Raw genomic sequence first — 13,424 nt, forward strand, 5'->3', positions numbered from 1 at the left:
ATTTATTCTAATGTAGATATTTTCTTGATAATTTGAGCTAGAATTACGTGAAACTCTTTCTAAATTTGGTAGGCACCAGTCACCACTAGTCTTGAGGGATGGATATACCTAAAGATTAAAGAAGCACAAGAAACGTTGGCATGCATGTACTTTCCAAGACTTGCTTCAAATTATGTACTGATTTTTCAAAGATTGTCTGAGAATATTTTTTTTGTGAAATTTCCGTGGTAGAGTTTTTAGGAAAATCAAGTTATAACAAAGTGAAATATATTATGTTTAATTTGATATACTGAACATATATATAATTTTAAAGAGGAATTAATTTGCTCAAACAAAGCCGATTGCGACCATATAAAATTTAAAGTAAATAAAAGAGAAACTAAAAAATACATATGAAATTAACTATAGAGTTCAGCTATGCCCAACATTAATACATGACCAGAAAATTTATATTTATAAAGAAACAACTGAACAAAGCTGAATATTATATAATTACACAGAGTAGGTCAACGGCATCTCGGATTCCCTGGAAGAGGCGACGGATGAATTCACTCCACCGCTCTGTTGGTTACCATGATTCTGCATGGCGGAGGCGAGGCGGAGTTGGAGACGTTCCGGGTGGTTTGTCTCCTGGAGATCTGTCGGCTGTCTACTGCGCCACCGCCGAAGCATCCTTTCATGCAGGCGTATAGGTTGTTGTTTCACCATTTTTTATTCTCATGCAAATATGCGAATTTTCATGCTAAATATGGCAACGTCCTATTATTTATTAATTAAAATCAATAAATCTAAATAAGGCGAACCACAAAAACTTTTCCCTCATCACTTTTAGAACATAATTCTTCCACTTATTATGATAAAATATTACTTTTCATTATATTTATGAATTCAGTCGACTTGACTTTACGAGAGAGTTACTCAAAATTTTAAAAACTGATACACAAAAAAAAGTCAAATATATGGTAATTAATTACAAATCTCACAGAGAAAATTATAACAATTGGTAATGAGAATTTTTCCCCTCATTTATTTTCTAAATATTGTGTATATATATTTTTTGAATTATAATATTTCTTTAATTTGTTTTTTTATTTTAAATAAACATACTGGAATTTGGTATTCCCAGTCGGATTCCGTTCGCAAAACCCCTTTTGTCATGTCGACTCCAGTATCGTCAAATCCGTCGTCCTATTCCGATCTTCTCAAGCAGGTATTTCAATCAATTACCCCCATATATGCATGAAAGTGTATCGTTTCTGCATAAGATTACTGTTATTCTAGATGGCTCTGGCGTGGCTGAACCAATTTTTGTTTTCCTTTGCTTTTTGGTGGTGTGGGGGCTGACATTGGCTGTATAAATTACCTTTTTTCTTTTTTATTTTTATTTTTTAAAAAATTTGTTAGCGCGACTGCAACTTGTTTAACTCTTGGGCAGAGAGAGTGGATGTGAGAAGATTAACTCACAAACGAAATAATTTTAATTTTACAAAAATTTCCTAAAAAATAAGTCTTGCCGCTGAATTCTGGTCAATCCTGCTTTTGGTTGTTTCCTGTGTGTCCGCGGTCGGTGTCTATGAAATATTAATGGGTTATAGTGTTCGTACTCACAGGTTAGAAGTCACGAAGTTGCTTTAGCTGAGATAAATTACCTTTCTTCCTCTCGGGTATGATTTTCTTATTCAGCAATTCGTTTAACTATTGATTTTAAGCATTATTGATGCATAACAATGTGTTGTAATTTGGTTTGAATTTTACAAATTTAATCTTTATCTCCGTGCAATAGTTTTGGGTTGTTATTTTTGAATGGGTAGTCTTTAAGTAGCTTAATCATTTAACAGAGTCAATAGGTGTTTTGTTTTGTGCTGTGGTAGTGAAGCAGCCAAAGATGGAACTAGTTTGTAGATTCAGAAGCCACCTAGGGGATATGATGTTGTTGGCTTTCATTCATATCAAAGTTAACATATAATTTTACTATTTAATAGAATTTTGGTGTTTATAGCCCGGACTTGTGTGAGAATGTGATCAAATTTGAAACATTTTTTGCAGCCTTATTTTGAATAAGTAGTTATGGCGTTTGCTTCTATGACATCTTGGATCATATCTGGTTGACTAAGATGTTTCGAGCCCCTAGAGATTTTTAAATTATTATTGAGGCTTTAAGAAAACTGTTTTAATAGAACATGTGGAAAAAGTTGTGACATTGTGTGAGAATGAAGAGAACATTGTGTAAAGAATAGGGGATTAAAGTATGAACTGTGATCTAGCTTAGAATTGGCAATGCACTTACTCTTTTTTGCCACCTGTTTTTATCTTAAACCTTGGGATAATCCTCACTGTCAAAGTTATTGTTGGTTTTAACTAGCCTCATGTCGATTTTATGGGTGCATTAATTGCGTACATGTTGACTGGTGAACGTGAAATTTGGTTATCCTTGTGTTTGCCTCCGCCTGTTGAGTAGTTATATGAACGCATTTGCTGTTATTTATCCTCCATAAATCCAAGTTCTGCACCCGATTCCTAATTCCTGTTTCACGAGCCTAGTTTTCAAATCATCCTCATGATTTCTTCTGGAACCTTAGTTAATCCCCAGGTCACTTTTAATGCTTTGTGTAAGTTTACAAGCAGAGCAGCCGTGCCAAAAAACAAAATCATGAGCTGGCCGTACAGGGAAAATAATCGCATTGCAGTATGCTTGCTTTCAGTTGTCTATTATAGGTCATATTATTTTGATACTACGGGAGGAAAGGGACAAAATTACATTATCTGCTTCCCAACCTACTTGTTTTAATTTGATAAATTTGAAGTTATTTGTTCTAAATAGTCATGCTTGTGGTGCCATATGATAAATTACATTATTCTAAATAGTCAAATTTGATAAATTTGAAGTTAATTTCATAGAACAATTTTGTTTCATCATTCAGGCTGTATATCAGAAAAATGGGAATATATTTTTTCGAACGACCATTCAAAAAGCAACGGCATTAGAACAAAGTAAGTGTACTCTTAATCATGTCAATATTCTTTGTCTTTGTATGTAGTCTAGTGTTGCAATTGTTTCGTTGATTATTTGAGCAGCACAATTGGATACTGCCAAAGCTAGGCTGCAAAAGCTGGGCTCAGCTTGATATCATTAACCCGGTCCGTATCTGCCCATGGTGACTGGTGTTATGAGTACCTGTGTATTTGTATAACCAGGTCATGTGTGGTGTCTGCCAAAATAAATCTGTCATCATCGCCCTTCATACCCCTCTCCCTTTTAATCATCGTATTATGAGTGCTGTGGATACATCAGCAGCGATCATACGGATGACAAGGATATCAGATATTTTGCTTGTTGTTAGTTTTGTGCTCTACTCGATTTACTGTGTAACCCTCGTGACACTTTCTCTAGACGTTTTGCTGTTGCTCGTAGTGGATTTGAATGAAGTTCACTTATCCAAGGTATCTAATAGTTTTGCTCTGAGTACAGATCGCTCTCTGGCCCTTACATTTTCGTTCTCCGTTTGGAACTTGTAATATTTACAGAATATTATGAGGCAATCCGCTGAGATCCATTTTTAGCAAGCATGAACGACAAATGTACGTGGTGAATTAGGCAATAACTATTCCTTGATAAGTGCTCGAAAGTTTCACATGGTATCACGAAGTAAAATGGCAGATTTCTGAAACCGACATATTCAACTACCGCTTGTGAACCCCCTGAAATGAGAATTTCTGCTAAATTTGGCTTGAATATGTAATTTGCTGTTGAGCTCAAATTTGGACAACCCTAAATTTTTATTTAAAACTAATAAAAAAAATAAAGTAGCAATCAAATACTATAAAATATACGATAAAAAATATTTAATATACATTATAAATCTGGCTCAACTGAACTTTGGATTACATGTTCTTGAGCTCGATTTGAACAGTTATTTCAGTTGCTTGACTAAGCTTGATCGAACCCATCTGTGAGCTACTTTTGAGTGACTTGGAAGTTATTATTGACTTCCAAACACATAACAGGGACAAAAACTTGTGTGAGACAGTCTTACGGGTCGTATTTTGTGAGACATATCTCTTATTTGGGTCATTCATTGAAAAAAATTATTTTTTATGCTAAAATTATTACTTTTTATTGTTAATATCGGTATGGTTGACCCATCTCACAGATAAAGATTCGTGAGACCGTCTCACAAGAAACCTATTCCATGACAGGAATACTGTAACAAATTGCAAAATTCAAGCATTTTATATTTTTGAGATTCTGTACTAATTTATGAATACAGTTTCAGAATAACAGCCCAATCCAAAACCCTTCAACAAATATTACTAATATGTCTATATTTTTAATTTATTTGGGATATTTGTGTAAATATCGTTACTTTTTGGAGGATATCATAATTTATTTTTCATTTCAAAGATCGTGAAGTTTTTGTGATTTAATAGGGAGAATTTTTTTAAAAAAAATTGAAAAAATATTTGCTATTTATTTTAGAATATTTTTATCCTTACTCCTCAGAAGGAGTGTCGTGCTTAGATTTTTTTAAAAAAAATTATGAGCAATTCTTTTTTAATAAGAATATCAGTTGCTCTCCCCTCCAATGACTGGGTCACGGCCCACCGGTATGCACAACATGATTGGATCAAAATTTGGGCTGAACTAATGCTGGATCAATCTAGGCTAAATATCATTCATGAACACACATTTATTTCAATCAGTCCAACATGTAAATAATCATGTTCACAATATATGTATAAAAATCTATCCCGAGGTCTAGACGTGGCTTCAAGACAATTATTTCAAGATCTCACAAAAAAAACCAATTATTTCAAATTAGTCCTTTACATGTGTAAATTAAACTCGTAATATACATATGGACATCTTTTTTTTTTTTTTAATTAAGATGGAACTCACCGTTGCTCTTCCGTGTGTATTGATTAAACTCGCAGGCTAGTCTGCATACAACACTAGCAAGATAAACCGTACTTGTACATACGAGTACTTTGCATTCATATCTCCTTTGTCTGTTTGGCACTGAAGGTGAATGCAAATAACCTTACAAATAAATATCCTTCGATTTCATACATAAATTTCACGAACAAAGTTGAGCTGAAGCCAGATAATCTTTCCAAAACTTTGAGTTCCGCTATTGTTGGAAAAAAGGGAGCGGAGCATGAATTGGAAATGAACGAAATTCAAAATGGAAAGAAAAGAGAGTTCACAGATACCATTTTCAATTTATGACACACATTGGTGAGCTGAGTTCAAATATTTTCTGGTAAAGAGTGTTATTACAAACTTGTAAACACACAATAAGATTAATGTACCAGATACAGCTAACTTCAAGCGTTTATCAATTTCGTGCTAGTTTATTATATCGATGTAGTTACAAGTTTGCTACGAGGTAGCGACCCCTTACACCTTCTCTGCATTTTGTTGCAATGCAACAACCACAAGTGTCACGAGTGACGCGTAGACAGAATTGGGTATTTTCTGCACCACCTTGCCGACACCGGGGACATTTTCTGTTGTCCTTTTAGTTAACAAAGCCAAAGTTGGAGCTGCAACCAAACTAATGATCAATCCCCAGCTCACTGTCACAAATGTATCTCTTGTTATATGCAGGATGAAATTCACGAATTCCACACGATCGAGTTCACCATCAAGATTCATATCACTCTCCTATACGTTACAAAAAAAAAAAACATAATTTCCAATACAAGTCTGATGGGAACTTGGAACGGTTTTGTCATGGACGGAACAACCCCGTTGGTGGCCTTTAGTAACACGAATGGAAGGTCACCAGTGTGCGTGTAAAAATGGAAATCTGCAACTTACCAGAATCAGACTTTTTACTTGTTCCTTTGTGGGGGGGTCGAAATGCGAACCAGGCAAACGCTTATTAATGTCACTGCAAAGATGGAAACAATTTCAGAACCACCCCACAATCTAAAAGAGTTAGAAAATGGAGAAATTAACAGAGTTATTATGTCAAATGGATATGGATAGTAAATCATGCAGATGAAGCTTCTGACTTATATACGAGTAACACAGCAATATAAAGCTCCTCAAACGTCAGAGTAGCCCTATCGGAATCTTGATTCACACGATCAAAAACTCTGTTGGATATAGAGCGTATCTGCCTTTCTTTCCAATCCTCTCCTGCATAAACATAAAATTCAATCTTTTTTGTTAGAATGACTAAGATTGCTGCTCGGCATAACCTCGAAACCATGATGTTTCACAAGACAAGTCCACATCTGGTTCTAGATTTGGCTCCCAAATACCTGAAGGGACTTGTGTTTTAACAAGATTATGTCGTGACAGCACTGAATTCATTAGGATACATAAATTAACGTTATGGTTTTGCTTGAATTCTTCGAAAAATACGAATTGGTGTAATTTGGTTCGAAATTTTGAAAATTAAAAATAGGCAACAAAACCCAAAATTCGAAAACGACGACGTGCTGTCGACAGCTCTCTGATCGGAAAAGTAAGATCCCATCCAAAAAAAACTCAAAAAGGTTGTTCATAAATTGCATGAAGATAGAAACCCCCAAATTTTACCGGTTTCCCAGTAGGGAAATCCAACGATTAAAGAACATTTACCTTTGAATTTTTCAAGAATCTGTCCCATGGGAATCGGAGGACTGAAGATACAAATAGGAGAACGCAATGAGAAATCTTCAAAAACTTGAAATCTTTAAATGGGTGCAGGCGGAACAACCAAGCTTGTGATTTGGATATTTATTTTATTTTTTCTTCCATAGTTACATTGGATGCACCAAACACGGAGCTCTATAGTTGAAAATCAGTTTATAATTTTATTTATTTAAAAAAATATATCTATACACTCGAACTCGATCGCGTACCATATTCAAGATGTCCATATAATTATAGAACCGAATATACTAAAAACATAGAGCAGCAAGACGATATTCAGAAAACCATATAATAAATCTATTGGTAGGACTATATTACTCGAATCAAACTTTAACATCAAGAAATGTTATTTTTTCTTCCTGACAGAACATAACTTGGATTGCTTATAAATCCTAAAACCAAGATTAAACTCTCTATGTGCATGGGGTGCAATTTCTTCTTCTTCTTCTTTACATTAAAACTACAGTCATCCGTGCTTGTTGCACACCCCAAGCTCCTCTTCATTTCCCTCCAGCCCGCTTTTGCATCCCTCATTCTCGATTTCGCTCCCCTTTTCACAACACTCTTGCTTTCTCTTCCGAATTTCGGCAAACTTTTTTCGTGACGGTGTCTCTTAAATTCAGCTGCCTCACAAACCACGACCCGAAGTGGCCGCAGCCTTTCCTTATGAGCAGACATCTTGTTGCAATCCAAAACCCAACACAGTTCCTCTCTTTCCGATTCTGGGTTTACTCGACCCTACCCCTGCTCGCAGTACCCGCAAGTGTCGATCCAACGGTTCGGATTTTTCAGAGTCAATTTTTTTTTTTTTACATGGAGGTGAGCCCGGATCACTCATGTTCATTGCCTGCACGGACAGGGATGAAACAATCCCGATTCTGTCAAGTGCACACTACTTGTCTAAGTCGATGACAGTGAGTGGCCCAGAAGATTCCTCATATTTGCCTGAAACCTCCACGTTTTTCCTTTTACATCACCCAAGAACTCAAATTCGTTGAGAATGCAATCTCCATTAGTCATTTGCAGAATATAAAATACTTCTTAAGATTCAAATATCACGTATATATTTTTTAAAATAAAAGTTAAATTACAAATTAGTAAATATTTCTTGAGGCTCCATAACTTACATACACCTTTCCATATTTAGTAATAATGACATGATTTGATTTCTTCTAATTCTTAATATTATCTATGACGAACGTCTTTTATTAATGTATCTATATTTTTAGTTTTTTTTTTTCCTTTTGAATGCTTTCTATATTTTAAACTAGTTTTTATTTTTCAAAAATCTATGTATTTTTGTGATTCAATAACGAGATATTTGTGAATATTGTTGTCAATTTTTAAAAGAACTATTTAATAATTATGCTTTATATTCAAAAGCGTGTTGTGCTTGATTTTTTTTTTTTAAGAAATATCGTATGCAGAAATTATTATTTTTTTAGAGAGCAAAATTTAATTTTTTGATAAGAATATTAGTAGCTCTGCTTTAAAAATTGTATGCAAGAATGTTATTATTATCACATTATATGTATGTAAATTCAGCCCAGGGCTCTGATCGGGTCTCGGCACATTTTTTTTTTCAAATAACCCCACACGTTTATAAGTTAGTCGGAGATTATCTATCGGCAAAAACTTGTGTGACATATCTCACGGATCATATTTTGTGAGACAGATCTTTATTTAGGTAATCAATAAAAAAGTATTACTTTTTATACTAAAAGTATTACTTTTTATTGTGAATATTGATAGGGTTGACCCGTCTCACAGATTATGATTCGTAAGACAGCCTTTATTGGGAAATTTGAAAAAAGAGCTTAAAGGGATTTTGAGCGCACACAGTCGTCCATATGTATTTTTAGGAATATGCATGTTCAAAATTTAAAAACACGAGATATTTTAATTATTTATACTTGTTTTCAGAGATATTTTACGAAGATAATGTATGATATAATTAGACTTTTTATAAATAAGAATCTCCCATATTGGAGACCCTTGATTGTAAGACAACTTTGTTCCACATTCCTTGACAATTTACTTATATTTTACAAGACCAGACAAAAATAATAATTAAAACAATAAACTCTCGAATCTAATACTCCCACGTGTAAATTTTTATCCCAAAGCATACAATTTAATACAAAAAAAAAAAAAAAAATAGAAAAGAAAGAGAAAGACCAAAAAAATATAAAAATCAAAGTATGTGTATACTACTATTTACATGAAAACATGTGTATGAATTTTAGCCTTGGTCGTCTTCATTTTGATCATAACGCTTAGCTTTCAAAAGCTCAACTCTCCTCTTGTAATTCCTCCTATGAAACTTGTCGAACTTCAACCGTCCATTATCCTTGTACCGCCGCCTCTCGGGCGGATCAACGTCACACTCCGGCGGTGCCACAGGATACCTCAGTATGTCGTAACAGTACGAGTAATACACATATTTACTCCTAAATCTTTTCATGGACAACCTCTGTTTCGGGGTTATATTTGCAAAATCAGCATTACCAAGTTGGCTATCTTTTTGATCAGCACAGCCCGTGTCGATCACCTCTTCTAGTGGATCCGACGTGCATCCCTGGAGAACGAGGTCGGTGAATTCCGCCACGAACGGCGCGTACTTGTAATTAGCTCTGTACATGCCGCCGGAAGTAGCCCAATCTGAATCATCCCAAGTGGTTGCATATAATCCCATAGGCTTCGACGGGAAATCACCTCCCATGGCTTGGTTGCGTACCATTTCGTGGATAGGCACATCGTCTGTATAAAATCTGCAAAAAATCGGAATTTGGGAGTCGAAAATTTATTTGAATCGTGATGCATAATTATAATTTATGTCTAGTAACTAAAGAAGTTTGAGGAAAAAAAAAACTGATTAATTTTTGAATAAAATATTATACATAAAATTTGATAAATTTTAAATTGAATATACATCGACCAACTATGCTTACTTAAACACGTTTTAGGCTGATTAATGATATCCATATTATCTCTTTGCATGTGACCACCATATATTTCTAAAATTACTTATTTCTAGTTTTAAAAAAAAATCAAATCTAAATGTTTTTTTTAAAAAAAAACTATAAATTTTATGTTGGGGACGGTGTATAAATCTTGAATAGGTCAAATTTTATGCAAGGAAGCAATTGACAAAATTATATATTATTGATGAAAAAATAAATAAAAACTTACATGATTTTGTTAGTGGTCCATAGTATGCTGTGACGATGGAATTCCTTTACAAGGATCAAATCAGAGGTAGTATCTCTCTTCTCTTCCTCTATCTGTGCTTCCGTTTCCATACATATTTGTCTGAAACCTCCACGCTTTTCCTTTGATGTTCCCCAAGAACTCGAAGTCCAATTCGTCGTGCGTCTTTCGAAATATGTCTCCATTAGTCGTCTGCAACATAACAACATAATTACCAGTTACAATTCGAATTTCATGTAGAGTATATAATATATATTATATATTTCTACGTACATAGAACGCGACCACGATTCCTGCGGTGTAATCTGACGGGAGCTTGATTTTAGCGCTGAAGAAACCATGGTTGTAGAGGTCGGAGGATTTAAATCCTGAGCCTGCAAACAAGTAAATAAAATCAAAGCTGATTAAATATATATATATATATATATATATATATATATAAATAAACATTAATTATAGTGTAAAACGCATGATTTGAATTGATTCCTCCTGGCTCGTGAAAATTATGTTGAAAAAGAAAAGATCAAACACACATGCCTGTGAATTGGTTGAGGTGAAGTTGAACAGACCGATCATCGGCGGAGCGGATGATATTCGATTCGCCGAATAAACTTGTGAAGCCTTTTTCGAATGGGATGGTGGATACGTTGAAGGCTGCTGCAACGAAGCCTACACATAATACATGAAGAACAAGGAAGAAAGACACAGAACAGTGGAACTCATTCATGTCTTAGTATTATTACAAATGTTTTGCTTTCTCAAGGTTCTTTTGTGCGTGTGTATGTATATATATGTGTGTGTCATGAAGATTTAAGAATTCTGTGTTTAGGTGTAAGAATATGTCTTTTTGAAACGATCTCAATAATTTTTACTCGTGAGATGAATTTTGTCTATAAAAAAAATTATTTTTGACATAAAAATTAAATTTTTTTCAATGATTACTCAAATAGAAAATCTGTCTCATGAAATTGACCCATGGGAGTGTATTCAATATTGGAGATTTATTGACTTTTAATTATTTTTGTAGATTTTAAAAGTCTAGATGTATTCAATTAAGACTTTTACATACTCTATAGAAGTCTAGTGGTATTCAAAATAGACTTTCACAGAGTTTTAAAAAGTCAAGTAGTATTCAACATTGACTTTTAAAAACTCTATAAAAGTCTATAGGTATTCAAAATTTCTATGGACTTTTAATAACTCCATGGAATTCATTAACATACAAACATTAAAGCCTAATGTACAACTATAAATTGTAAAAAATTGTATTTGGTTCAACCCAAAGATTTGGATGGATTTGTTTTTCTCTTTGTCGTTTCACATCACCTCTCTTCCTATCTTCTCTCCTCTCATCTATTTCTATCACTCTCTCAAATTTTCGAAGTGTATCTCTATATATATTTTCATCTTTCCTTTTCAAATTTTTCATTTTTTGGCTGATTGTTCATTTAATAATTTTTTATTTTAATATCAAAGGAAATTTTGAATTCTAGAATTGATTTTGTGATTTTTAATTTGTGATTTATACAAATTAATGTAATATTCAATAATAATAAAAGAAGATCCAAAAAAATGTTGCTTAATTCTTAATAATTGAATAGTCTCGTAACAACCATGATTTTTTAAATTCATTTTAGTATTTTCAATTAATATGTAAGCTATGATATTTTTATACAAAATTATATTCACACAATACTAAATAATATTATTTTCACATGTATATTATCAATTTAAAAACAATGTTACATGTTAATCAATTGATGTATTTTAAAAAATTTACAAACATATATACAAACCCACATATATACACATATAAGGATTAAATGATTTAACTTTTAAATAAGTAAATTTATTTATTAATATAAATATTGAAAATAATTTCAAACTGAATATGTTATATATGTTAATTAATTATTGGTTCAAAGAAATTAATAAAAAATTAATATGTTATAATTAAGTACAAAATTTATAAAATTCTATAAAAAAAAATAGTCCACAAATGTTTATAAAAATCTTGAAAAAAAGTCTACATAAATCCACATAAATCTGTTTATAAATCTGTGAGATTCTGTAAAAGTCAATAAAAATCTATCAAATCTATAAAAGTCTATAATTTAAAAAAATCATTATATTAAAAGTCATCAAAACTCTAAATTGAATACACCTCACTCAAGGTATTTGTGAAAAAATAATTGGCAAGAAGGATTAGCTGGATCTATGATAATTTGTTTAATCAGTGGACATTAGAAAATCAGAGTTAAAATCAAGGGTATTTATGGGAATTATGAGGTGTGTATGGAGATTATGGGTATTTATGGAAATTATTAATATTGGAAATATATAAAGACTAGTTCAATTGATTCGTCATTCGTATATTTGGAATTTTAATTTCTAGATTTTCCTCGATTTCTCATTTAAATCGAAGAAAAGAGCGTGGTCATTTACGGAAAAAATTTCCACTCAGAAAAAAAAAATCTAAAAAGAAAATTAGAATTGCAGATGTAATTAATTATTCAAATTTGGACACGCGAAACTTAACATGGTATCATCCTCTTAATTTCTTTGACCCATTTTCAAAATCAAACCTCAAGAAAAGTTGCTTTTGAAAATAATTTCCCAAATGATATAATTTCAGTAATATTTTTAAAAAATATATTAGAGAACCATTGAACAACTAGCTTTAGTGGCAATATCAGATTTAATCACTGTCACAAATGGATTGAATTAAATGTCCTATTAAAAGGAAATTAAGACAAAGTTAGTGATTGAAAAATGAGTTTGAACAACAATCAGTTATTATTGGGAAAGAAAGTCAATCGATCATCTTTCAGTAAAACCAACACAAAAGGAGAGCAAAGATGGTGATAATATTTACTAATTAATGGGTAAAAAAATTATCCAAGTTTTAGGTTTCCAATCATGATTTGAGTCTAATTATATGTACATTCCATATTATTTTTTTAAAAAAGAAAATTGAGTCAAATTTAATTTATTCCTTTATCCCTCAAATTCTATTGTATTTGTTTTTGCAAATAAATACTTTATAATATACGTACGAGTCATATAATTCAAGATATGAATTAATTTATCTTAACTGTGTGGATGTTTAGTTTGACCCATATTTATGATTTAAACACGTATAAATAACGTGTCCAACTATTATATATAGCCAATTATTGATTGGCTTACTCAAAAAATATCGATGTCATATATATATTATATATATATATGTGTGTGTGTGTGTGTGTGTGTGTAGTGCTATAAAATGGTTGGTTTTCTCCCAATAATTAATAAATAATATTTAATTTCATTGATTATTTTAATCAATTGTTGGTGTGATGGTTATCTGTATTAGTAACTTAAATTAATTAGCGAGGCTCTTAAAATTCATCGACGGTGGCTATGACTTTTTGTAGGGGTGTCAATCCATCGGGTGGATCGGGTTTCAGGTCAACTCGCGGGAATTTTTTTTTTTCAACCCGAACCGAAGCAACCCGAAAAACCTCCAACCCGAACATGAACCCATCTAACCCGAATTTTATTTATTTTTTTAAAAAAATTTAATGAA

At 32.5% G+C, this 13,424-nt stretch overlaps 2 protein-coding genes across 3 annotated transcripts; both read right to left on the reverse strand.

Annotated features, from left to right (window-relative positions):
• Positions 1–5,184: 5,184 nt before the first annotated feature.
• LOC142551872 (uncharacterized) lies at positions 5,185–6,908 on the reverse strand. The gene is made up of 4 exons (XM_075661329.1): positions 6,593–6,908; positions 6,019–6,145; positions 5,822–5,894; positions 5,185–5,665 (listed from the first exon to the last, which is right to left on the reverse strand). The coding sequence occupies exons 1-4, from the start codon at positions 6,618–6,620 to the stop codon at positions 5,399–5,401; spliced, it is 495 nt and encodes a 164-aa protein (XP_075517444.1). The 5' UTR covers positions 6,621–6,908; the 3' UTR covers positions 5,185–5,398.
• A 1,960-nt stretch (positions 6,909–8,868) lies between these two features.
• LOC142551858 (putative xyloglucan endotransglucosylase/hydrolase protein 30) lies at positions 8,869–10,660 on the reverse strand. 2 transcript variants are annotated; one of them, XM_075661317.1, is made up of 4 exons: positions 10,394–10,660; positions 10,130–10,230; positions 9,839–10,048; positions 8,869–9,417 (listed from the first exon to the last, which is right to left on the reverse strand). In XM_075661317.1, exons 1-4 carry the CDS (start codon positions 10,430–10,432, stop codon positions 8,889–8,891), a joined length of 879 nt encoding a protein of 292 aa, XP_075517432.1. In that variant the 5' UTR covers positions 10,433–10,660; the 3' UTR covers positions 8,869–8,888. The 2 variants fall into 2 exon arrangements, with proteins under 2 accessions (XP_075517432.1, XP_075517423.1); XM_075661308.1 differs by having other exon boundaries at positions 10,130–10,224; positions 10,388–10,659.
• Positions 10,661–13,424: the final 2,764 nt, after the last annotated feature.

This window comes from Primulina tabacum, chromosome 1 (genome assembly GCF_025594145.1).
Source record: "Primulina tabacum isolate GXHZ01 chromosome 1, ASM2559414v2, whole genome shotgun sequence".
NCBI lineage: Eukaryota > Viridiplantae > Streptophyta > Magnoliopsida > Lamiales > Gesneriaceae > Primulina > Primulina tabacum.

Excerpts from the sequence above, each read along its gene's own strand:
- LOC142551872 (XM_075661329.1), bottom strand. The coding sequence starts at position 6,620 with ATGGGACAGATTCTTGAAAAATTCAAAG. Across the intron at positions 5,895-6,018 it reads GCTGTGTTACTCGTATATAA|TGACATTAATAAGCGTTTGC; the intron begins GTCAGAAGCTTC and ends CCATCTTTGCAG. Across the intron at positions 5,666-5,821 it reads AAGTAAAAAGTCTGATTCTG|GAGAGTGATATGAATCTTGA; the intron begins GTAAGTTGCAGA and ends TGTAACGTATAG.
- LOC142551858 (XM_075661317.1), bottom strand. The coding sequence starts at position 10,432 with ATGATCGGTCTGTTCAACTTCACCTCAACCAATTCACAG. Across the intron at positions 10,231-10,393 it reads TCACCTCAACCAATTCACAG|GCTCAGGATTTAAATCCTCC; the intron begins GCATGTGTGTTT and ends ACTTGTTTGCAG. Across the intron at positions 10,049-10,129 it reads GAATCGTGGTCGCGTTCTAT|ACGACTAATGGAGACATATT; the intron begins GTACGTAGAAAT and ends GTTATGTTGCAG.